The sequence below is a fragment of the Arvicola amphibius genome, chromosome 8 (genome assembly GCF_903992535.2).
Source record: "Arvicola amphibius chromosome 8, mArvAmp1.2, whole genome shotgun sequence".
In the NCBI taxonomy this organism is placed as follows: domain Eukaryota; kingdom Metazoa; phylum Chordata; class Mammalia; order Rodentia; family Cricetidae; genus Arvicola; species Arvicola amphibius.
In genome coordinates, this window is record NC_052054.1 from 97,955,149 (window position 1) to 97,979,767 (window position 24,619).

The 24,619-nt window shown below is 47.4% G+C and overlaps 1 protein-coding gene and 1 pseudogene across 1 annotated transcript; both read right to left on the minus strand.

Annotated features, from left to right (window-relative positions):
- Positions 1–7,124: 7,124 nt before the first annotated feature.
- Positions 7,125–10,145, minus strand: LOC119821920 (annotated as a pseudogene).
- A 6,956-nt stretch (positions 10,146–17,101) lies between these two features.
- Neu4 (neuraminidase 4) lies at positions 17,102–19,784 on the minus strand. Its single transcript, XM_038340807.1, has 3 exons — positions 19,584–19,784; positions 19,222–19,477; positions 17,102–18,081 (listed from the first exon to the last, which is right to left on the minus strand). The coding sequence occupies exons 1-3, from the start codon at positions 19,782–19,784 to the stop codon at positions 17,102–17,104; spliced, it is 1,437 nt and encodes a 478-aa protein (XP_038196735.1).
- Positions 19,785–24,619: the final 4,835 nt, after the last annotated feature.

The window sequence follows — 24,619 nt, forward strand, 5'->3', positions numbered from 1 at the left end:
CCAATGCAGGTCACATGTGTACGCACGCACACACACACACACACACACACACACACACACACCTTAAACAATGAAAGAGTGCTAAATTTTACTCATCATCCCCCTCCTCCACGGCAGAAGGCACCAAGTTGATAGCATTCACCTTTGCCCATCTGTTCCCTGTGGCACACTGTGAGGGAGGGAGGCACAGGACTGTCAATGCTGAGTCAAAACCACGCCAACCCAGCCATAGGGATCCGACCTGGCCCATGCCCTCTCGTCCCCATCAACAGTCTCAATGATTTGAGCAGACTCAGCACAAGGTGCAGTAGAGATGACCAGCAACTCACTGTGTCTGAAGACCAAGAACCAAGTTAGACTTGTGCCAAAATGAGAAGGGAGCCACGTGGGCATCAAAAAACACCAGAATTAAAATCCAATTACTACACCTTGACTATGTTGTTACAAGAACATCGTTATGAGTTAAAAGAATATAAAAGGGATGGAGAGTACAAAAAAAAAGAAAGAAAAAAGGAGGGAGAAGAGGAGGAGGCACAGCAGGCGGGAGGAAGTGGTCGTTTCTCTCAACGGTTCTCTGAACCTCCCGCCTGGCTCTGGGCTGCAAAGGCGCTTCTGGGCCAGGCCATCCGGTGGTGGCAGCCCCTGTTCAGATAAGAACTGAGAACGGCAGGGACCTGTCAGCACTTCACATCCGCTTTCCCGTAAAGCAGCCGCCGCGGCTGCACCTCCCCGCACTCATTTTTTCCGTCCCCTAGCTCTGCCCCAAGCACACGTGTCACCGCCCGGCTGGGACCCTGCGCCTTCCCCCTCCCACTGCGGTGTCCCTCATCTCTGGCGAGGCTGCAGCCTCAAGCAGCCTCTTGATGTGGCTCCTCCGCCACAAATCAAAGCTGACCCCGGGGAAGCAGGACCCAGGTGTCCAAGCTACCTACCCACTCTGAGCCCCGCCAAAAGGGTTTCTTCACTTTTCTGTTTCCTCCCCATCTCTCAGGAACCGATCCCCCTCTCTAACTGGTTTGCAGAGGTGGACAAACGCCCCGGATTCAGACCATTTGGGTCTGGCACTGTTGGATGAAGGAGGCAGGAGAAGCAGCAGGGTTCTCTCAGAAGCCCTGTAGTTTTTGCTAAGGAAGGCAAGACTGGCACCTAGATCCGTGTGAGGACTAGAGGCTGAGTCCTGGTGGTCTCAGTCGTACAGGGTCAGTGGACCGATGTGGGTGGAGCCTCCTTTGTAACAGAGGAGCTCTCGAGTTTTTAAGGGTTCAAGATGTGGAATTCCTCCAGGTGGCAATCAGTCCATCAAAGCTCTGCAACACAGGACATCAGTCCCAATCAACGGAGCCACCCTTTCTTCCCTTCTAGAATAGATTTAGAGTTTGTTTTGTTTTGTTAGAGACCACAGGGTCTCACAATGTAGTCCTAGCCAGCCTGGAACTCAGATCTGGCTGCCTCTGCTTCCAGAGTACTGGGATTAAAGATGTGCAACACCACACCTAGTCTTTAATATTTTGTAAAAAGGTGTGTGTGTGTGTGTGTGTGTGTGTGTGTGTGTGTTTTCATGGATTGTGGGCATCATTTGTATGTAAATGTCCATGGAGGATAGAGAGCATTTGATCCCTTGGAACTAGAGTTTCAGGAAGATGTGAGCCACCTGGTGTAAGTGTTAGGAACTGAACCTTGGTCCTCTGTAAGAGCAGCGGGCATTTTTAACTGATGAGCCATCTCTTCAGCCATTGTATAAACCTGGTCAAGCTCCCCTTCTCACTAACAGGATCCCCTGCCAGAAACCTGGCCCCAAGGTGTGGTCAGAGGGGGCTGCCACCAGGTAGCAAGCACCCAGGGACACCTGGTGGGCATAAGTATACTCCTGACCTGCCCACACATGCTCATACAGTCTATAGCTGTTTGGGGTTCATAGGTTTTTATCTCCAAACCCCAGAACAAAATCATTCCACAGGCAGAATGTTCATCAGCCATAAAAAAAAAAAGTTTGTGTTCCACATCCACAGGCACTTCATCCACGAGAGTGAAGAGGTAGGAACAGTCAGAATGTCCATCGGGGAATGAATGAACGAACCAGATAGAGTCGCCCATACAATGGAACATCGGGCCCCAAGAGGGAAGGAAATTCTGACATATGCTACACATGGATGAATCATAAGAGCAGCGTGCTCAGGGAAGTAAGCTGTTGCATGCAAAGATAAATTGCGATTCTACTCACACGAGGAACGAACATCAGAGATGGTAAGTCAAGCAGTGGCCACCAGGACCTGGGGTGCAGGTGGCAAGTTCATTTCTAATGTGGGGGGGAGTCTAGAGTTTGTTCTTATAACAAGAATCTTATTCTGGACTGGAAGGGCCGTCGCTGAGCCAACAGTGCTAACAGGGACATGTGGCCCTCTGCCTAATCCCAGAAGCTGCCTCAGTTAGGCAAAAGGGAAGGATTCTCGTCTGTGAGCACATGACAACTAGCACTCCTCGCTGAAGTAAGAAGAAACCAAGGCCCCAAGAGGGTCACCCTTAGTAGGCAGAGCTTGCCAGGGTGACAGGATCAGCAGGATCTAGGAGAGATATGTAGGGCTCGTGTGAGCAGGACAGGTGGCAGGCCACCAGATGTGGTGTGAAGTGAGACCAGTGCTTAGAACTTAGCCCTTCTGGAGGGCAGCTCCCCGACTCACACACAAGACGGTCCCCGGTGTCGCTCAGTCTGCCAACGCGGTCATCAATTTCGTCGGAAAATGAGTTGGCGTGAGGGCTCAGTGGTTATAAGAGCAGGTTCTGCTCTTCCAGATGGTCCTGAATTTGGTTCCCAGCACCCACATCAGACAGCTCATAACTGCCTGTAACTACAGCTCCAGCAAGATCTGATGCCTCTGGCCTCTACAGGCACCTCCACTCCTCCCTCTCCCTCTCCCTCTCCTCTCCCTCTCCCTCTCCCTCTCCCTCTCCCTCTCCCTCTCCCTCTCCCTCTCCCTCTCCCTCTCCCTCTCCCTCTCCCTCTCCCTCTCTCTCTCTCTCTCTCTCTCTCTCTCTCTCTCTCTCTCTCTCTCTCTCTCTCTCTCTGTGTGTGTGTGTGTGTGTGTGTGAAAATCAAAACATCTCCCCAGCAGCACCTGGTTGATGTGCAACCCACAGCTGGGGACCATACCCTGGTCACAAAACTAGCCAGCCTGGTCAAGTTCCAGGTAAACTAGATAGACAGGGATCAGACCCTGAACACTTCCCAGTCTTGACAGGCTCTTGAAGGTAAGATAGGAGCCAAAGGGCAGGCATTCCCCAGAGCCAAGGCAGTCCTGTGGCTGTTCAAATATCAAGTTTGTGGAACATGGGGATGACTCAAGATTATGCAAATATGCTAAAGACTATGCAAAAAAGTCTACTCTCCTTTCTTAATTTTACAGCTTTCTTGTTACACGTTTTTAATTGATAGACTTCATTTTTTTAATTGTTTTGAGTTTGTAGAAAGTAGAACGCTCCTATGTATTCCTCATCCCAGCCCAGATAGCTAGGTGCAGAGTCCCTGCATTGAACAGACTTGGGGGGGGGGCATTTGCAGCTCCTGCACATTCACGCTCACACGCCATTGTCCTCCAGAGCGCAGCTTACACCATGTCCCCTTGTTGGTGGCACTGAGTGGACTTCATCAGATGTCTCATGACATGTACGGCCTTGACAGGCCCTGTCGAGTATCTTTCACAGCCCCCAAAAGTGCTCTTGAAGCAGGAAAGGTCAGACGCACATGACTGCGGGTCATGAAAAGATCAACTCCAAGATCCAGCCAGCAGGAAAGACCATCCCTTGGACTGTGCCAGACCTCCCACCTCTCCAGGGAGTATGAAAAATCCTCACAACAAAAGAAACATCAACCTACAACCTACAAAAGCAAAGGAGTAAAAACAAACTTTAAAAAGTAAAAAAATAAAAAATCAGCCACTTTAAGGGATCCCGTCCTTTCTGTTTGATTCCAGAACTAAAAATGAAAGCTCCTGGATGCAATCTTCTAAAAATATTCCTTACATTCTAAGAGACTGGAAGTTTGCTGCGCCTTGCAGCAAGAGTTAATAATACAGATGGAGTACTTAAGACTCAAGAGTGCTGCCCCACCGTGTACCCAACCTGTTTGCTTAACCTGCCTTTAAGAGAATGATGTAACAATCAATCTTACATGCCTTGGATCTCCCATGTAATCAGCTTTTATAACCTAAGCAATGAATAGCTGCAGTCTTAAGTTAAACACTCTTCCGTGCCTCTGACCCAGATAATGCATGTGGACCACTTACTGAGAGCAGCAAATGCAGAGGCTGAAGGCAGTCTTCTAAAATCTGCCACAAAGGTGGAAAGCATCCGTGTATGGGTGGTAATGGTGCTTGTCATCTGGGTCAGCTGAGATCAGTGGGAGCCAGTGACTTAATCCCTTGTAACACTCTTAAAGATTTCTGTCAAGTACCCCATTCTCTCCCCCATATGATGCTTTTTATGTTGTTCAATAACGACAAAGCAAAGTCCTGTCTTAGGGACAGACAGACACGCATACTCATGAAGAACTCATACAACAGACAGACAGCCTCACAGATACAGACCGCTGTGATAGATAGACAGACTCCACTCACAGACACGGACAGCCATGACAGCCACACACATACACAAGCACATGAACAACTCATACAACAGACAGACAATACACACAGATACGGACATCCACAATGGACAGACAGACAGACAGACAGACACATACACACAGCTTATACAACAGACATACACCACTCATAGACACAGACAGCCATGACAGACACAGACACACACACACACACACACACATGCACACACACACACACACACACACGCACATCTTCACTCAAGCCCTGACCCCTTCACTCCTTGGCTTTGCCTTTTCCAGAAGCCCTGTGGTTGCAATCACACAATAAGAGACTTTTCACATGGCCTCTCCTAGTCAAATGCATTTGAATTTCATCTCTGCCTTTTCATAGCTTGATAGCTATTCTGTAAACTTTTCACCCCAGATAGGGCCCCAACAACAAAGAAAACTATTTCTCTATGTAGCCCTGGCTATCCTAGAACACACTCTGTAGACTAGGCTGGTTTCAAACTCTCCTGATCTGTCTGCCTCTGCTTCCTGAGTGCTGGGATTAGTTAAAAGCATGTGCCGCCACCACCCGGCTGCCTTAAAGTTCTTACAGACTGTATGAGAAGCTATTTATAAGAGCACGGGCAACTTATAAACAACTAGACCACTGAATAAAATGTCTTTCTCAGAAAGTTCTCAATTTATATATCCTTGGGGAGGAGTATGGCTGCATAAGCCACTTCCCCATCAATCGTTAACTGCATTATAATGTATATAATATATTTATAGGTAGATGATAGATAGATGATAGATAGATAGATAGATAGATAGATAGATAGATAGATAGATAGATAGATAGATGATAGTGGATGGAAATTTCTGTCCTGTGTGGTCCTTCAGCCATTCAGTCCCAAGAAAACACATAGAGGCTTAATAATAAACTAGTTGGCCTGTTAGCTTAGGCTTATTATTAGCTAACTCATACAACTTAAATTAACCTATAATTCTTATTAGCCACATGGTTTGGTACCTTACTCAGTGAGGCATTCTCATCTTGTTTCCTCTGCATCTGGCTGGTGACTGCAGACTGAGACTTTCCTCTTCCCAGAATTCTCCTAGTCTGGTCACCCTGCCTAAACTTTCTGCCTGGCTACTGGCCAATCAGCATTTTATTAAACCAATATGAATGACAAATCTTCACAGAGTACAAGAACATTATCCCACAGTGGAAGATAGATTGATTGGTTGATAGATAGATGATAGAAGATAGAGATATTAGATGATAGATAGATAGATAGATAGATAGATAGATAGATAGATAGATAGATAGATAGATAGAAGATAGGGAATCTCCTCGGAGAGGGGCAGAGCCCAGAAACAGTAAATTGCTGATATATCTTCAGAGAGAAGGTTACCTTCTTATCCTCTCTTCATAGAAACTGTTAACTGCATATCCTCAAGAAGGAGGAGAGCCCTGTAGCCCCTTCTTCTCCTCAATGAAGGAACACTAAAGGGCTCAGTCTTCTGAGACTCACATAGGTAGTAACATCCACTGAGAACTCAAGTAGGCAATGGTCACTTCTTGCCTGGAGAATGGCAATCTGAAATAATACACTTCTTTTTTAAATTTTTTCATTCATTTTATATGTATTTGATTAAAATTCTGTCTACAGAGATGGATATGCATATGAGGAAAAGAGGGGGACTTCAGGGCTGGAGAGATGGCTCAGTGGTTAAGAGCACCGGCTGCTCTTCCAGAGGTCCTGAGTTCAATTCCCAGCAACCACATGGTGGTTCACAGCCATCTATAATGAGATTTGGTGCCCTCTTCTGGCCTGCAGGCACACATGGAGGGAATGTGTATACTTAATAAATAAATAAATTTTAAAAAAAGATATTATAAAAAAAGAGGGGGACTTCAGACCTTCTTGATCTCCAGTTACAGGTTGTTGAAAAGTTCCCTGTGTGTGCTGGGAACTGAACAAGGTTCCTCTGCAAGAGCAACAATTGCTTTTGCCAACTGAGTCATCTCAAACTGAATCTCCACAAACTGAGTTTGGAGGAACAACGTCTTCATCCTCTTCCCCCTCTCTTGTAAGCAAACGTTCATGTTTGTTTTTCCTTTGCTCTGACCCCTTGAGCACATGTTCTGCACAGTCCAATCCAGACAGGTTTCCCCAAAGAAATGGATGAATCCCAGTAGCCAACTCATTGGACAGGGTAGAGGTTGCTTAGAGTGTACCAGAGTCCACTGCTGCCCCTCCCCCAACCTGCCAATCAACTCATATACAGCTTTGTATTAAAGCCTGAGCCATCATGCTGTCTTTCCCCAGATATATGTGTGTGTTATTATATATACATATATACATATATATTATATATGTTATAATATATATACATATATACATATATATATATACATACACACACACACACACACACACACACACACACACAGAGCCTACCCAGGCATCATTGGTAACCACAATGACTGCTGCTTCAGGGGTACATACACCTGTAGCTCACAGCTGACAGGGTCCTAGGTTTGCTTCAGGCGTTTGAGAGGGGGCTCCAGTAAAGAGCAAAGAGCAGAAGCCAGGGAGCAGTATGCTGCAGCCAGCAAGCGGGAGTATGAATCCACCCTTGTCTTCCATCTTGGTGTCTCAGAGACCTCGGAAGCATGAACTGTAATAAAATCCAGTGCCGGGGTTTTCAGCTGCCCCGGGTATTCAGCGGCGGTGCTGTGGAGGTCAGTCGGGAAGAGAGTGTGGGCGGCATTTTCCACAGAGAGGTGCCTGCAGAGAGCCCTCTCGCTCGTGACCTTCTAACGCTCCAGGCCATACTCATCAGCAGCTGCCAGCACAGCATCTGCCATGCTGTCTAGGTCCGGGAGCCTTCCCGGCGTAAATGAAGCCCATCATTGCCTTGAAGACTTGCAGCTCCAGGGCATGGCTCTCAACAAGGCTCTGAGAACTGGAGAGCAAGCTGCTAAGATGGCCTTGTGAGCAGAATTTCCGGCCAGCTACCACCGGGCAGCAGTCCGTGGGGCTGGAATTCTCCCGCAGCTCTCCTAGCTCATCTGCCAATGAATAACGCCCTTCTCTTTAGTGTTCAGGTCAGGGTTAGCAGTTGTGAATAAAGCTGCTATAAACACCAGGTTTGGGGTTTTGTGTGGACACAGCTTTCAACAGCATTAGGTAAACACCAAGGAGCATAATGGCTGAATTATATGGCAAAAGAATGGGTTTTTTTTTTCTAAGAAACTATGGGCTCTCTTCCCCTGTGGCTCCACACCCCTTCCAGAAATGACATGGCTGAGGCTCCATGTCCCCTGAAATCTGGTGAGCTCGGAAGGGCTCTAGCAGGCCTGAGCATGGCGAACATGCCATTACATTCCTAATGCCAGCTGCCAAGGTAAACTCCCTTATTTGGCCACTGACTTATCCCTGAGACTGATCACCAAGGACCAACTGTCGAAACATCAAGGTTCAGCAATCAAATTTCATTATTTTGACTGCCCTAATTAAAATACCCAGTCAGAACTTACCAACACATCCTAGCTCATTCTAACACAGACCTTGTTGCGGGGTATACCCTGAAGATACACTGACTGGTTTAATAAAGAGCTGAAGAGCCAATAGTTAGGCAGAAGGTATAGGTGGGACTTCCAGGCAGAGAGAGAGGAAGTAGGAGATGAATCTAGACGTGAGAGATGCCATGGACGAACAAGTCGGACACACAAGATGGGAAAGAGGTAAAAGCCAATGATAGGTGCAGATTAATATATATGGGTTAATTAAAGTTTTAAGAGCTAGTGGGACAAGCCTAAGCTAAAGCCAAGCTTTCATAATTAATAAGAATTCTCCATGTCATTATTTGGGAGCTAGCTGATGGGACAGAGAAGGACTGGTTACGGAGCCTCCCCTTTACTCCTCTTAAAATTAACACTTGAAGAACACTGTTTCTGCCAGGTTCAGAGTCTCTTTGCCTTGGTTAGTAAAGGATATCTTTACATTTGATTTGTGCTTGTGAAGTGGTGTTTGAGTGTGGTCTGTGCCTAATCTGGGGTCCAGAGAGGAGTACCCCACAGTGCACGGGTCCCTTCAAGGTCAGTGTTCTGTATCTGTGGTAGATTGAATGTGGTTGGTCCCCATAATCTCATAGGAAGTGGCATTATTAAGAGTGGTTTTGTTGGCGTGGATATGGCCTTGTTGGAGGAAATGTGTCACTGTGGGGGTGGACGTTGAGGTTTCCTACGCTCAGGATACTGCCCAGTTCTGTTGCCTTCTGATTAAGATGTAGCCAGCACTGTGTCTGCCTGCATGCCGCTGTGTTCCCCACCATAATGACACTGGACTGAACCTCTGAAACTGTAAGTGAGCCACCCGAATTAAATGCTTTCCTTTTAAGAGTTGTCATGGTCACGGTGTCTCTCAACAGCAGTAGGAACCCTAACTAAGACAGTATTGTAGCAAGTCTAAGCAGCCATCCACGTGGTCGGCCTTGAATTTGCCCCAGTTTATCTTGTCCCAGTTTAGTGTGTCATTATTTTCCAAACATTATCTATTTTCATATGAATTGTCAAGTTTATTGTATAAAGCTGCTCACGGTATATATATATTTTAATCTTCAGCAGTCTATAGATCTCTGGCAAGCCCTCTCTCATTCCTGTGAGAAGTGTAACAGAAATACAATGTCTCTTCTATCCAAGGGTTGAACAAGTCACGAAAAGCACCATCTTAAAAGTTATGAAAACACCATTTGGAAAAAAAAAGTCAACATCTTCTTTAAAATCAAAATACATGCTCAAATTCTGCTCAGGAACTACAACACTTGCATGTGAATTCTAGACCCACCAAGCCTTTAATTCCATCACTCCCGAGGCAGAGGCAGGTGAATCTCTGTGTGTTCGAGGCCAACCTGGTCTCCAGAGTGAGTCGCAGGATAGCCTGAGCTGTTACACAGGAAAACTCTGTCTCAAAAAAAAAAAAAAAATCAAAAAGGAATGTGATTCCAGGACAGGCTCTAAAAAAAAGCTGCAGAGAAACCCTGACTCGAAAAACCAAAAAAAAAAAAAAAAAAAAAAAAAAAAAAAAAAAAAAAAAGGAATGTGAGACCTAATCTCCAACCACTCATAGTGAGGCACAAGAGCCCTTTGCTCTAGGAATAGAGCCCGCTGGTTGTACTTGCTTCCTTGGCTTGGCATGGCAATGTGCCCTTCTTAACTGGCTTTGCTTTGGCTTGCTTGACTTGTCAGTTACTGAGAGAGTTCCAGTCACCACTGAGAATCTGCCTGTTTGTGCCTATGAATTGGTACAATTTTAAAGCCTGACAGTAGCAGAATACAAACTTACAGCTGCTCTGACTTTCTTTTGAACGCTTTCTTTTCCACTGGCAGAAGTCTCTTCCTGCACACCCACTCTTACGAAAGTGTCCAAGTGCCTGTCATAGCCCCGCTCCCTGCTGCCAGCCTCTCCTGCTCTGTGTGTCTGTCTACCTCCGCTGTCGCTGGCATGTGGCTGTTCGGGTCTTTGATGTCTGTTCCTGTTTTTGCCAACATAGCCAATTTGTCTTTTAAAGAAAATGCTAGTCGGGTTGTGTTTAGTGTAATTCGGGTGTGTTTGGGTTTGAGCTGATTGTTTCGCCTTACGTCTCTCCTTTTTGTTTTTGCCGTCCCCATACTGAATGCAGCTTCTCATTCCTTGTATGCTTTAAGCTGATCTTTTTCTCTTTCCAGTTGTCACCTCTCAATAGGGGGATCAAGCAACCTCCTCCAGTGTAGGCTCTAGTTGATATGTCCCATCAGTAGCTTCTACAAATTAGAGCTGTCAGCATTTTTTGGACATAGGGCGTCCTCAAGACACCTGCCTTCTGTTTGCTGCCAACTCCACCCCATTGTTCTCTGTTATGATTGATTTTTAAAATTCCAGTCTATTTCTTCCTGTGCTTGAAAACATAACTCTTCTTTTCTTGATTCATTTTTTAAGATAGATTTTCACTATGTAGCTCAGGCTACCCTTGACCCCTGGATCCTCTTGCTTCAACCTCCAGAAGTTCTGGGCTGACAGGCAGGGGCTTTCAGCCTCGTTCTTGATGGGCACTTTTGAGTGGTTCTCAGGTTGACAGTTATTTTCTTTCTGCATACTCTAAAGAGAACTTCTTTTGTGGCCTCATGATCTAGCACCCTGGTTGACTTCCCAGCTTCTTAGTTTCCCGTGGTTTAATACAATGTGCTCAGCTATGGTTTTTCTTTGGGTTTATTCTACTCAAAGTCACAGGCAACATCAAGTGACCACAGCCACTCCCTTGACCACACCCAAAAAAGACTGTGAGCCCTCTGGGATCAAGCAGTCTAGCTCCAGCTACCATCCTAGAAAGAGGGGACAGGTTCCATGAAGTTAAATGGTCATCCTGATAGGGCTGGGTCTTATACCTGGCACTTCTGTCCTCAGGTCTAAGCCCTTTCCCCAATGCTAGTGAAAGCCCCTGTTCTTCCTAGACATCCTGGAAGAGACCTACCAACCCCTCCTACCCCCCGGCATGTTCTCTGTCCTGCACATGTCTCTGTCTTTCTATCCCGGCCTTCACACTATTTTTGACAATGTCTCCAAGTCTGAAGAAAAATGAAGATAACCCCTCTTCCCCATTCATCCAAAATTTCATTCTTGTTTGGATTTTCTTTCTTTCTTTCTTTCCTTCTTCTTCTTCTTCTTCTTCTTCTTCTTCTTCTTCTTCTTCTTCTTCTTCTTCTTCTTCTTCTCCTTTTCCTTTTCTAAAAATTTTGCAGGTACCACCAAGTAAGGACCTCCCCAACCCCACAGTACAGGAGCACTCTCACTGTGTGGAACCTAACAGAATTGCGTCTTCCAAAAAGGGAGACACGGCAGGGATTGAAGGACAGTAAGACCACTGCTTTGTGACATCTGCTGCTGTTGTGGTCAACCTAATAGGATCTAGAATTACCCTGGCAATAAGCCTCTGGCCACATCTATGAATCATTATCTAGACTGGATCAATTGAAGTGGGAAGACCCCCCCCCCCATCTGTGAGTGGCATCAACCCGTGGGCTTCAGTCCTGGACAAAGCAAGCTGCAACTGAACATGTGTTCCCTCTGCTCTCTACTGGCAGATGCAATGTGATCAGCTGATTCATGTTCCTGCTCCTGTGAGTGCCTCTCCATGATGGGATGTATCTTCAAACTGTAAACCAAAATAAGACCCTTTCTCCCTTAATTTTCTCTGTCAGGATATTTTTATCACAGCAACAAGACAAGTAACTGATAGAGTTATGGAGGGCTTTCTTATTTTCCCGGGAGTCTGCACACAGCACCGGGAGATACTTGGGTGGGGGGGGAGGTGGCACCAACATGCATTGGATCAAGCAAATTGCTGTGCAGGTATTTACTCTAAATTAAATTGTCACCTCGTAAAGGAGTGCAGCATGTGGTGGCACATGCCTTCGGTTCCCAGCATTTCCGATGCAGAGGCAGGCAGAGCTACCTGAATTCAAAATAACACACAAGTCTTGAAGCTAGAGAGCTATCTCAACAGGTCCTTGCTTTGCTGCACAGATGTGGGGACAAGTGTTTGTGCTTCTAGCACCCACACAAAATCCAGAACAGGGGTATGCATGTAACCCCAGAGCTGGGGAAATAGAGACAGGAAGACCCGACGGTATTGATGACCAGCCAGTCTAGCTGCAGGTTCACAGAGGGACCCTGCAAAGCCCCTCACCAAGGTTTACTACTCGTATGAGCAGTAGCAAAGATCTCTGAGCTGCCTGCAAGCCACACAGGGATCTCAGGGATGAGGTTTCATGAGTTGTCACCCATGCTGAGGTAAGGTTTTCTTTCTTTTTTAAACTCATTTTTGACTGCGTGTAGTCTGTGTACCACATTCGTGCAGTGCCTGAGAATGCCAGAGGATCCTAGAGAACTGAAGTTAGATTGCTGTAAGCCTTTGCGAGTCCTGGGAATTAAACCAGGGTCCTCTAAAAAGAGCAGCCAGTGTTCTTAACCACTGAGCCATCGCTCCAGTCCCTGGAGTAGGCTTTTAAATGATGCAACTGCCTTTGATTGACCCAAACATCTATAAGTAACCCCTCATCTATGCACCTGTAAGTAATGACAAAAATATAATTTGTTCAGCAAGCTATACTGAGGTAGAAACATTTCTGTGGTCTGTCATTGGTGCCTTAGCTGGGGCAAAGAAAAACTTTTTGTATCTCTCCGGAGACGTCACATAATGTAAGTCTTTTCACCCTTTCCTTGGGAGCTATGTCTGGCTACTCCTTTCAAGAAAGAGCTACCAATTAAAATTCCAGAGACCTCTGCTTAACTATCCCACATTTGGGAATCTGATCTACAGAAATGGAAGTCTATTTGTAAATACCCAAGTTCCAGGACCTTAAGAAGAAACACTAAAAATATTCTGAACATCCATGAAATGAGGACACGCTGAACAACTACAGAATGTCCATACTACAGAATGTCCCATGCAGGTTTTCCCATAATTTTTTTATTGTGGTAAGATACACATAAAATTTACCACTCTATTCTGCCATGGTTTGTGTATAAAATGTTCCCCATCACTGATGTATTAAACGTCATGCCCACTGCAATAGTCAGAGGTGGACTTTGGGGAAGTGATTGGATCCTGAGAACCCGGCCTTATCAATAGATCTGTAATCTAATTGCTGGGATGTGGTAGAAAGCAGGAGGTGGGCAGAGTTGGAGGACGTGGGTGATAGGGATGCACCCTGCAAGGCCCTAGTCCTACCTCCTCCGTTTCTCTCCTTGGTGACTGCCATCACGGGCACAGCTTTCCTCTGCGATCCTTCCCACCATAGTGCTTTGCCTTGCCGCATGCCTAACCTTGGACCAAAACCTAAAGCCGCGGCTCAACACAGACCTTTCCTTTAAGTTGGCTTTCTCTTCTGTTCTGTGACAGCGATGACAAGGGACTGGCGGGCATTTTCAGTGCACAGCTCAGCAGCATGCTGCACATTTTACAGATTTTCTGTTGTCTCTTACCACAATAAAAATGTTGGGGAAAACCTGCAGAGTAGCCATCTCCCAATGTTCATCCCCAGAATGTTCTAACTAAACAACTGAAACTCAGCGGGATGGTGGTGGCTCACGTCTTTAATCCCAGCACTTAGGAGGCAGAGGCAGGTGGATCTCTAAATTCAAGGTTATCCTGGTCTACAAAGTGAGTTCCTGGACAGCCAGGGATCCACAGAGAAATCCTGTCTTGGGAAGAAAAAAAAAGCCTGAAACACTAGAAGAAAACGGAAACGATCTCCACTAACAGAGCTTTGCTGTTTATTAAATGTAATGAAATATGTCAAGCACAGACAGCTGTTAACCCAGAAATGAGCAAAATAATAAAACAGAACAATCCAGATATGACACAAAAGAGAAATACAGAAACAAAACAAATATAGAGAACTGGGCAGTGGGGTCACACTCTTTTAGTCCTAGCACTTGGGAGGCAGAGGCAGGCAGATAACTGTGAGTTCAAGTCCACCCTAGTCTACAGAGTGAATTCCGGGACAGCCAGGGCTGTTACATAGAGGAACTATGTCTCAAAAGAATAAACAAACAAAAAGATGTGTAGAAAGACGGAGGCTTGAGGATACACAGATCAAGGGTTGGGGAGGGGCTCAAGGAGCAGAGAACACCCCAGCCAACCAGAGAAACTGACCAGCTTGAGGCACAGAGGTGAAAAGAGAGTCACAGAAAGGTGAGAATTGTCCAGGGTGAACTCTGAGCCCCAGAGACAGGAGCTGGGCTGGGGCACTGGTACAAGAAATAATAATCTTCACACTCTATAACAATACTGGAGACTCAGTAGCAGAAGTGAAGCAGTTAAGTTTACAACCTTGCTAAGTCAGGTGGACATAAAAAGAAATGACTTGCATGCTAATTTAGCACAAAATAATGCTGCTGCTGCTGCTGCTCTTTATCCCTCAAATAGCATTTCCTTGACCACTGAATTTCTCATTGCTGAGTTCTTCAGAGAGATACAATCTTTCCTGCACGTCTAGCAAAGTCTCCACCTTAAATTCCTCCATCCTTCTGGGGCTTCAGAACCCCTCCTCTTTCCTGACACACGAGCAGATTTGTAACTTTTTAACTCTAAGATAAACTAAAAAGCACCCAAGCTAAAGGGCCCAAGCTTCTAACTAGGCAAGACATGGGGACAGTGCCTCCTCATCTGCCGTCCATGGTGAATGCTAAATGTACCTCCTACTGAAAACCTACTGACAGCACTTTATTTCTGGCTACTCCCAACTATATGTGGTGGAATATTATTTTAACTATGTAAAGATGTGTTACACTTGTTTGAGCTACAGAATATTACTTTAACTGTGTAAAGGTGTGTTACACTTGTTTGTGCTACAGAATATTACTCTGTGTAAAGGTGTGTTACATTTGCTTGTGCTACAGAATATTTCTCTAACTGTGTAAAGGTGTGTGACATTTGTTCTTGTGGTATTTGTTTAATTATGAAAAGATGTGTTGCTGTTTCACCTCACCTGCCTAAGGCACCTGAGGTCTAATAAAAAGCTGAATGGCCAATAGCTAGGCAGGACAGAGATAAGCAGGGCTGGCAGGCAAAAAGAATAAGTAGAAGGACTAAAACAGGACCCTGCCCTAAGCCTAGACACTCTCACCACATCCTCCCTCCCTACCTTTGGGGTGCTCAGAGAAATTGTGTGTGTGTGTGTGTGTGTGTGTGTGTGTGTACATTTTCCAGTATTTCTGAAATGGCCATAGTTTTGCTTTGAATTTTGCAGAGAAGTGTGTAAGCACGGATGTGTATTATATACTCCCAGAGGTCAGAGACCAACTTTGAGTCATCCTTCAGACGCCATCACTTTGTATTTTGAGACAGAGTCTCTCCCTGAGACCTGGAGCATGCCACTTAGGCTCGGTGTCTGTCCAGGGAGTCTTGCGGATTTACTGATCTCTACCTCTCCAGGGCAGAGATCATATGTGTGCCACAAAAACCAGGCTTTGTACATGATGCTAAGGATGAAACTCAGGTGCCCGTGATTCCATGGCAAATGCTTTACTGAGTGAGCCATCTATCAGAAATTAGGACTTTAATAAGAAATACAAAAGGGTGCCGGGTGGTGGTGCATGCCTTTAATCCCAGCCTTAGGGAGGCAGAGGGAGGTGGATCTCTGATGGAGGAGAGTTATCTGTCTATGTTTCTTTCATTGGTTAATTAATAAAGAAAACTGCCTTGGCCCTTTAAGAGACAGAAAATTAGGTAGGTGGAGTAGACAGAACAGAATTGTGGGAACAAGGAAGTAGAGTTGGGGAGAAGCTTCAGGTAGTCACCATAGTGAGTCTCCATGCTTCTCCTCTCCGAGATGGACGCAGGTTAAGATCTCTCCTGGTAAGCCACACCTTGTGGTGCTACCCAGATTACTAAATATGGGTTAAAGAAAGATGTGAGAATTAACCAATAAGAGGCTACAGATAATGGGCCAGGCAGTGTTTTAAAAGAATACAGTTTCCGTGTAATTATTTTGGGTGTAAAGCTAGCTGGCGGCCAGGTGGCGGGACACAGCCCCGCCGCTTCACACTACAGATCTCTGTGAGTTTGAGGCCAGCCTAGTCTACAGAGTGAGTTCCAGGATAGCCATGGCTGTGTAGAGAGACCTTGTTTTGGACAAAAAGAAAGAAAGAAAAGAAAAGAAAAAAAGAAAGAGAGAGAGGGGGGGAAGGGAGAGGGAGGGGGAGGGGGAGGGAGAAAGGAAAGAGGGAGAGGGAGGGAGGAAGGAAGGAAGGAAGGAAGGAAGGAAGGAAGGAAGGAGGGAGGGAGGGAGGGAGGGAGGGAGGGAGGGAGGGAGACAGACAGACAGACAGACAGACAGACAAACGGGCTTCCCTGAGGGAACAGCTCTATAGAACAAAAGTCCTCTCCAGAGAAGGGTAAAAAAGTGGTCACTTGAGGCAGGTCCTAGGAAGTAATCCTCCTCAAATCAAGTTCTGTCTCTACTAGCTGGGGAGGCTGGCTCCCCAACCGGCTTCTCAGAAAGTTCAGAAAGTGACCAGACTTCAGTCACCAGCAAACTTCAGACTGATTGGGGTTGGCGAATAGCAGGGTAGTGAAAAGAGGGACTGTATGTCACTGTTCCTCTTGCCTTCACCCCTGCCAGCCACCCCTGGGATGTGGGAACTGAGCAAGGTTGCCTTCACCCCTGCCAGCCACTCCTGGCATGAGGGAACTGAGCAGGGTGAAGGCGGGAAATGTGCATGGTGATCAGAGCGGTGAGCTAGAGCGCTGTCCCCAAGGCTGTGACATGGAAAGACACAGACACAGCACAATTCCTTTTATTTCAATCACACTCAGACGACAGCAGCCGGCTCCTCAGTGACTCGGCCCCCCAGCAGCAGTAAGGAAGAGACTCTATCCATCCCGGGGTCATGCTGACCTGCCCCTGGCTTCCTCTATACACTTTACCCTTCCTCCCCAGGAACCTGCCCAAGGGCCAGGCCCTCAAGAGGGCCAGCAATGCCCCTGAGGCTTGTCCCTGAAATTGCGTCTCTCTAGGCCAGTGGGCACATTCTCCAGGACATCAGCCAATGAGAACAAGCAAAAAGAGATGTCTTCGTAGGAGGCCCTCGTCCCACTCTCAAACAAACAGGCAAAGGCCAGGGATGCCCCAGGCACAGGCCCAAGGAACGCCAAGTCAGAGTAGCCACTGGGACCCTCATAGATCACCCAGGGCTCTGTCCAGCTATGGGGATCCAAGGGGGACCGGCTCAGGTAGATTCCCATGTGGAGCCGAGCTCTACGCCCTGAAGGGTGGGAATACAGCAGCCATGTGGGACTCTGAAGCGGGGAAGCAGAGGACTTAGGGAGTTCTGGGGTCCAGGCTGTCTTATCTCCACCTGACCCAGGTTTTAGGCCATGTTTCACTGGGACCCAGGACTGTGGGGAGCCAAATGGCCCTCTGGGAACCCAACCCTCAACAGGAACCCCAACACCTTCCCCTGAAGACTCCTGTGCTCTAAGATAAAAGGATGGGGACTGTGGGGTTTTCCCAGGACCCATTGGCCACCGTTCATCCTGAGGCCTGCTGGAGGGTGGGGCTGGGAAGCCCACAATGCTACCCTGGCAACCACGGGCAGTTTCAGCCAGTGTAGGCACCAGCTCCCCTGGTAGGAAAGAGGTGCCCTCATCAGCGCTCAGTGCCTGCACCCGATTGCCTAGAGGGCTCCGGGCATTGCAGTAGAGGAAGTCTCCATCCACCGCAGCCAATTGGCACTCTCCAGAGCGCAGGTTGGGCACAAGGCCTCCACAGTGCCAGGAGATTCCGTGGTCATCACTGTAGAAAGCCAGGGAGTGGGGACTGGTCCAGCAGATCCTGCCAAAACACTCCCGACGGTCCACGTGATAGGTGTAAGCAGGAACAAGCAGGCGACCTGAGCGCAGCTGGACTCCGTGGCCTGGACCCACAGCAAAGGTGGCCCAGTCTACAGAGAGAAGGAGCCAGAACCTTGGGTTAGGTCAGCTGACTGCCGACCTATCCTGGCCCCCGAATGTACCCAGAATGTGTTTTAATGGAGTCTGTCAAGGCTGTCTTCAGAAAGCTAGGAGCCTGCTTGATCATGTGCTTTCTTAAAGTTTTTTCCTAAAGATGTACTTTTAATTATGCACATTTGGAGGGTGTGTACATGAGTGCAGGTGCCCATAGAGGCCGAGGTTGCAGATGCCCTGGAGCTGGAGTTACAAGCAGTTGTGGGCCACCCAATCCGGGCGCAGGGAGCTGATCTTCTCTGGCCCCTTGGCCAAGTGTTCTGCTTTTTGCCTTGGGATGCAAAGCACAGAAACCAGGCCAAACCAGTGGCCTACCACTGAGCCACTCCCCAGCCGTTGGCCAACAGACACTTGGCCAATGACCACCAACAGAGTTCAACCTCTGGAGCAATTGCTACACAGGGCAGTGGAGGAAAGAGACCTCGGATGAGGTTTTTGATGAGTCCTGTTTCCTTGTCTGCCTCTCAGAAGCTGCTATATCCCTCTAGGTAGTACTCATGGGCCATGGACCAGGTCCTCTAGCCCCTAGGGCCACTGCCAATCAGCAGGGGGCAGGGTGGTAGATGAGAGCAACGGATCAGGAGGCCAGCAACTGGGGAGTAGAGGTTGCAGAGGGGAGAAAAAAAAGACTGAGGCCAGAAACCAAAAGACTGAAGTCCAGAGACCAGGGCTGGATGAGGAGGAGGTGAAAGGGAACAGAAAGTGGGAAAAAAGAGAAGGGTTTGGGAGTTAGGACTAAGAGCCTCGATCCTCTTCTCTGCTGACCAAGACAAGGAAAGCCTCTGATGGGCTTAAGTTGCCAACCCTGCCAACACTTATTGGCCTGGTGCTGAAGATGCTTGGGAAATGCCAGACAGTCCTAGAGACAGCGTTAGGAGGTCATTGCTTGTGGGGATATAGGGCAAGAAACTGGGGACAGGGAGTGGCAGAGTGAAGATTTCCAAGTGATTGGTGGACCTAAGCAAGGGGCAAGCCCAAGCCCCTTGAGGCCACGCCCATCTTGCCCTGTCCTGTTCCTACCCACCCCATTCCTCCACCCCATACCACTAGCCCATCCCACACCAGGTGCCACCTACCCTGCAATGCTGCACCGATGGCCTCCTCAGTAAGGTCTCGCACACTACCCCAGGTCAGGCCCGCGTCACAGCTGGTCACACAGCAGAGCCGAGCAGCGTTCTTGCCGGTGGCAATCTGCACGGCCTCCGGCGTGTGGCCCAGCACGGCAATGAAGAAGAGGAAGATGGTACCGGAGTGTTCGTCCAGTACCGGGCAAGGGTTCATAGACCTGTGCTCCTCCAGCACCGCAGACTCCAGCACAGTCAGGGTGCCCCACTGAGGGAAAAGAGGCAGCTGGTCAAGACATCTGGAGCCTGGCCTCAGTCTCCCGGGGGAATCAATAGAGCTGGGCTTCAGTTTCTGCTCTGCGCCGAACACTCACCCGCACTGAGCCCCTGGCCAGTGTGCCCCTCCGCAGCACCAGGCGGTGAGCATGGGAGTCATCGGGGCTAAGTCGCTGTTCCGCGAAAGCCAGCAAAGTAGGCCTGGGAGGCACACAGAGCAACGCGGGCACACGGTAGGTCAGGCCTGTCCTCTCCCGCTGAAAGAGCACGGTCCTTGGGGGAACACGCGGGGCTCCCATGCCCTTCAGGTAGGTGTGGGGCACCTGGAATCTGTGAGAGAGGAGGCTCCACAGATTTACATGGCCACAAGCAAGCCCCACACCTGCCTGCCCATCTTGACGGCCCTTTCCATCACCCTTGTCCCAGATTTCTCACAACCCATCCTCAGGCCCCTCACAGCCTCAGCACCCCAAATCTCTATAGAACCCCTTCATTCTCTCAGAGCTGTTCCTTTGTCAGGCTGGCTGGTGCTGGGATGCTGGGGAGCTGGGCAGAGAGACCCAACATGCTGCCAGCTGGTGTGCCCTGGACACATATCACCACAGAACTCACCCAGTGAGAACATGGGCAAATGGACAAAGACAGACAAAAAAAAGAGAGGGAGGGCTCAGTGTCCACAAAGATGATTTGTGAGACCAGGAAAGGCACACCACACAGCAGAGGCAGATGAACACTGGAACCTACCCACGTGGAAGTAGAAGGGAGCTCCAGAACTCTCCACAGGAAATAGCTTCAGGCACGGGAGATGGACCCACTGGACCCTGCAGAGCTGTCCTCACCTGCAGCGTATGTACCAAGTGGCTCTCATAGATACCAGAGAGAGCCAGGGGCAGCGCCAATCAAAAGGCAGCAAAAGGAAGGAAAGCCAAGGAGACCAGAGAGGTCCCGGCTTGGCCCTAAATTGATGTCAGTGTAAAGGCTGAGAAAGTTGAGGAGTAGGGTAGATAGCATCCCAGGGCCAGGAGGACGTAATGAATGGGGATGGGCAAAGGTCTCTCCTTAGGGTCATCCACTGTCCCGTCTCCCACTCTATACTCTGCCCCTGCAACCACTTCCTGACATCACAAGCCAAGGATCAGTCAGGTGACTCTGTGTAATCAGTGATACCTATGAGCAGCTCACCCCTTCTTGTCTGTCCCCTCCACCCCCCCATGTGAATCCTCATCTATGGGGTCCTGAACTGTGGCACAGCTGGGAAACATGTCCACATAGAACTGAAGCCACAGGAGGGTAGTAGCCAGGCAGTCCCAGAGCGTGGTTCTTCCCCACTTAGCCTCTCAAAGAAGAATCAATGGGAGGTAGGTTAGGGGCATGAACTGAGCCTGCCAGGTACCACTGTCCCATTTACACAATGGCAGACCAGAAAGTGAGGGTATATAGCTGGTGTGGGGTTAATGGGAAGGCATGGCAGGGGACACATTACCTGCAGGACATGAACAATCAGGGTCTACAACCACCTAGGCCAGACCACCACCAGTGAAGCAGCTCATGGCCAGGTACCCCAGACCAGACCAGACCAGAGCCAAACACACAGCCACTCCTGACCAGCCTGCCACAAGTCACACAGAAGTAACTAGCACAGAGCACAGAGGGGGAGCCAAGCGATCAGGATACTAGCGTGGCACCTGTACAGAGCTCAAGCCTCAGTAGGGACCTAGCATGACCTCCCAGACTAAAACCCAGGACAAAGAAGTAGAGGACAGTCACTCACATACAGCACTAGCAGGCTCCGCAGACCACAGAGGGCTATGCTGACCACCACTAGCTCCCAGCCTTAGGTCCTCTGCGTCTACCAACCACAGTCGGTGCCACAAGCTCCGAGATGCACACTGTCCTGCTCACCCACTCCCAGCTCTGAGCCTTCTGATCAGCTTCCCATCTCCTGGAAGCCCCCAGCTCTGCACTCAAAGGGCAATTGTGCCCAAGTAGAAGCAGGTGCGAGGAGCCACGTGTCCCTTCAGACTGCACAGGCACAAGAGAGACATTTTCTCTGTATTTGGATGGCTTCCCAAAGCCTAAGACCACGGGGACTGTGAACACAGACTGCAGAAGCTGGGAGCCCAAGCACCACTCCCCAGGCTGGGAGCACGGTAGGACAGAGAGAGGCTCCAAAGACCACCAGGTCACTCCCATTGTACACAGGGGAAACTGAGGCCTACAGAGGGGACAGAGCTGTCATCCATTAGAGGTATCCTTCCCTGAGTCAGCTCTGGGTTTCCACGGAGCCTCGCTGCCCCAGGGAGACCTCGGGTGAAGAGCAGAAGCTGGAACTCCCCCATGCCAGCTGGCCCATGTGGCCCATTTAGCAAGTTCCAGGGACGGGGATTGTCCAGGAAAGCTGTGTTTCAACACAGGCTCGTGCCATCCTGAGCCAAGTCCTTCTTGGGAGAAGAATCACAGAGAAGAAATTGAAGCCTCGGCTCTGGCAGAGGTGGCAGCAGACTTCCTGTTACAGCTTGACCTGGGCAAGCTGCTACCCCAAGTACCAAAGCCAGCCCACATCTCTACCTTCTACCCTCACAGGGCACTCCATGTTTTGATTTGTTGGCTTGATACCAGGGAAATCAGAGTCCCTTCTTGGGGGTCTTTAATCTTGATTAATTTTTTTTTAAAAAAAAATAAACTACCTTTTTTGCTGTTTCACTTTGATTTGGTATCTATAAAGATTATGTGTATCTATAAATAACTTGGATCTTTCAGTCAGGTATGGTGGCACACACCTGTCGTACCATGGAAGGTTGAGCCGAGAGGATTTCAGAGCCAGCTAGGAACATAGAAAGACACCCATCCCCACAAGAGGATGGCAAAAATAACCAGTCTAACGGTAGGTGCAAGCGAGAAGCCATCGAATGGCAGAGGTTTTCCCTCAGACGCTAATAAAATTGTCTAAGAGCTTCCCTCTGGGACCATTATTAAATTCTTTTATGAAATTTTAATTCAACCCAATTAATGAATTAATCAATTTAAAAGAATTGTATCAATTTTTTAATGAAATTAAACTAACGAGTTAATTTAATTTAAAATGATTTCATAAATTCTTTTAATGAAACTAAGAATTTAATGGCGCACGCCTTTAATCCCAGCACTCAGGAGGCAGAGGCAGGCGGATCTCTGTGAATTTGAGGCCAGCCTGGTCTACAGAGTGACTTCCAAGTCAGCTAGAACTACACGGAGGAAACCCTGTCTCAAAAAACAAACAAAAAAATTATTGAAAATAGCTAGAAAATAAATTATTCCCAACTGTGGTAGTTTGATGGCCCCCAAAGGGACAGGCACTGTAAAGAGAAACAGGCCATGAACTTGAGAGAGAGCTAAGCGGGAGCTCATAGGAAGGGTTGAATGGAAGAAAGCGAAAATGATCTGATCATGTTTTTTATTTCCGGCATTTATTCAAGTAAAGTATTAAAAATAATGAAGGAAGGGGAGCAGAGAAAAATATATAGCTCAATTAAAAACAATAAAAAAATAATAATAAACATTTGACCAGACTGCTAGCTTATCCTGGAGAAACATTAATTTGTCCTGCATTTTACTCCTGAATTGTTTCTCCAGCAGCTGCCGGGCCTCAGCATGCAGCAACACATTATCATGCTCCATTTCCGTGTTACCCACAAAAGGAAGACAATTGCCTTTAATGCTTAATGAATTATGCTTTTACATAATTCATAAATTCTTAATCTATCACTGGATGCACAATTAGCTCACATGATGTTTTTATTTTAGCAACAGGACTTTCCCACTGAAGGAGTGGGGGCATGGTCTACATCCCACCACAAACTCCTTAATCCAGTGTCTGTTCCAGAGTGTTCCCCCATCCTTGCAGCTCTATTCTCAGAACTCACTCTCCTCCACAAAACTTAAGCTCCAAACCATGTTACCAAGGAGAAAATAAGAATGAGTATAGCTTCCAAAAAATAAAGGAGCTTTACAAATGGGAATTCTTTCTATAATTTGTTTTTATTTTACGTGCATTGGTGTTTTGCCTGCACGTATGTCTGTGAGGGCGTCACATTCCCTGGAACTGGGGTCGCAGACAGTTGTGAGCTGCCATGTGGGTGCTGGGAATTAAACCTGGGTCTTCTGGTGCCATCTCTCTAGCCCAGGAATTTTTGATATAGTATAAAATATTTTTCTTTAGCATTTATATTAAAAACAAACTAATAAGTTTTATATAGAGAATTTATCTCTTAAAGATTACGAGGAGAGACGCAAAGTTAAAGAAAGAAGTGATCAGTAATTATCTTTAGTCCTGACACAGCCTCTAAATACTTTTTAATTTTTTATTTATTTTTAATGTCTCTTAATGTACATGTAGTTTTTAAAGCTTCTATTAATTCTTGCAAATTACCAATTCTATCATTTTGGTGGTTTTCTTTTTTCCACCAAAATAAAAGTCTGGTTTATTGAATCTGGAGAGATAAGACCAGGGGTTAAATTCACTTACCGCTCTTGCAAAGGACCCAGCTCCCACATGTCAGTTCCCAGCCATCTATAACTCCATGTCTAGGGCATTCAGCACTCTCTTCTAGCCTCTGTGAGCACTAGGCATCCACACAGGGCACACAAGTGCATGTGCGTGTGCATACACACACGCGCAAAATATACACATAAATAAAAGTAAACAAATACTTTAAAAAGGAAAAATAACTATAGTTTCCTATTGGAAATTGTTTCCAATACACACACATACATCAAATAAACTAAAAAATAAACAGTAACTTCATATACAAAAAAGCAAGTTTTCATTTCCACCATTTCTTACAAATAAACTACTTATATACAGTACGGGAACCAGGAACCGTTACTGGAATGCTCAGAAAGTGATTTCATTGTTGCTGTTTTGCTTTATTTTTCTTCAAGGTATTTTTTTTTCTCCTCTGAGATTATAATGAACATGGTTATACCACAAGTAAAATCAGAGGTAGGACATAGAGCTTGGCATGGGTGGCACACGCCTTTAATCCCAGCACTTGGAAGCAAAGACATGCAGATTGCTGTGAGGTTGAGGCCAACCTGGTCTACACAGTGAGTTCCAGGACAGTCATTGCTATGGAGAGAGACCGTGTCTCAGAAA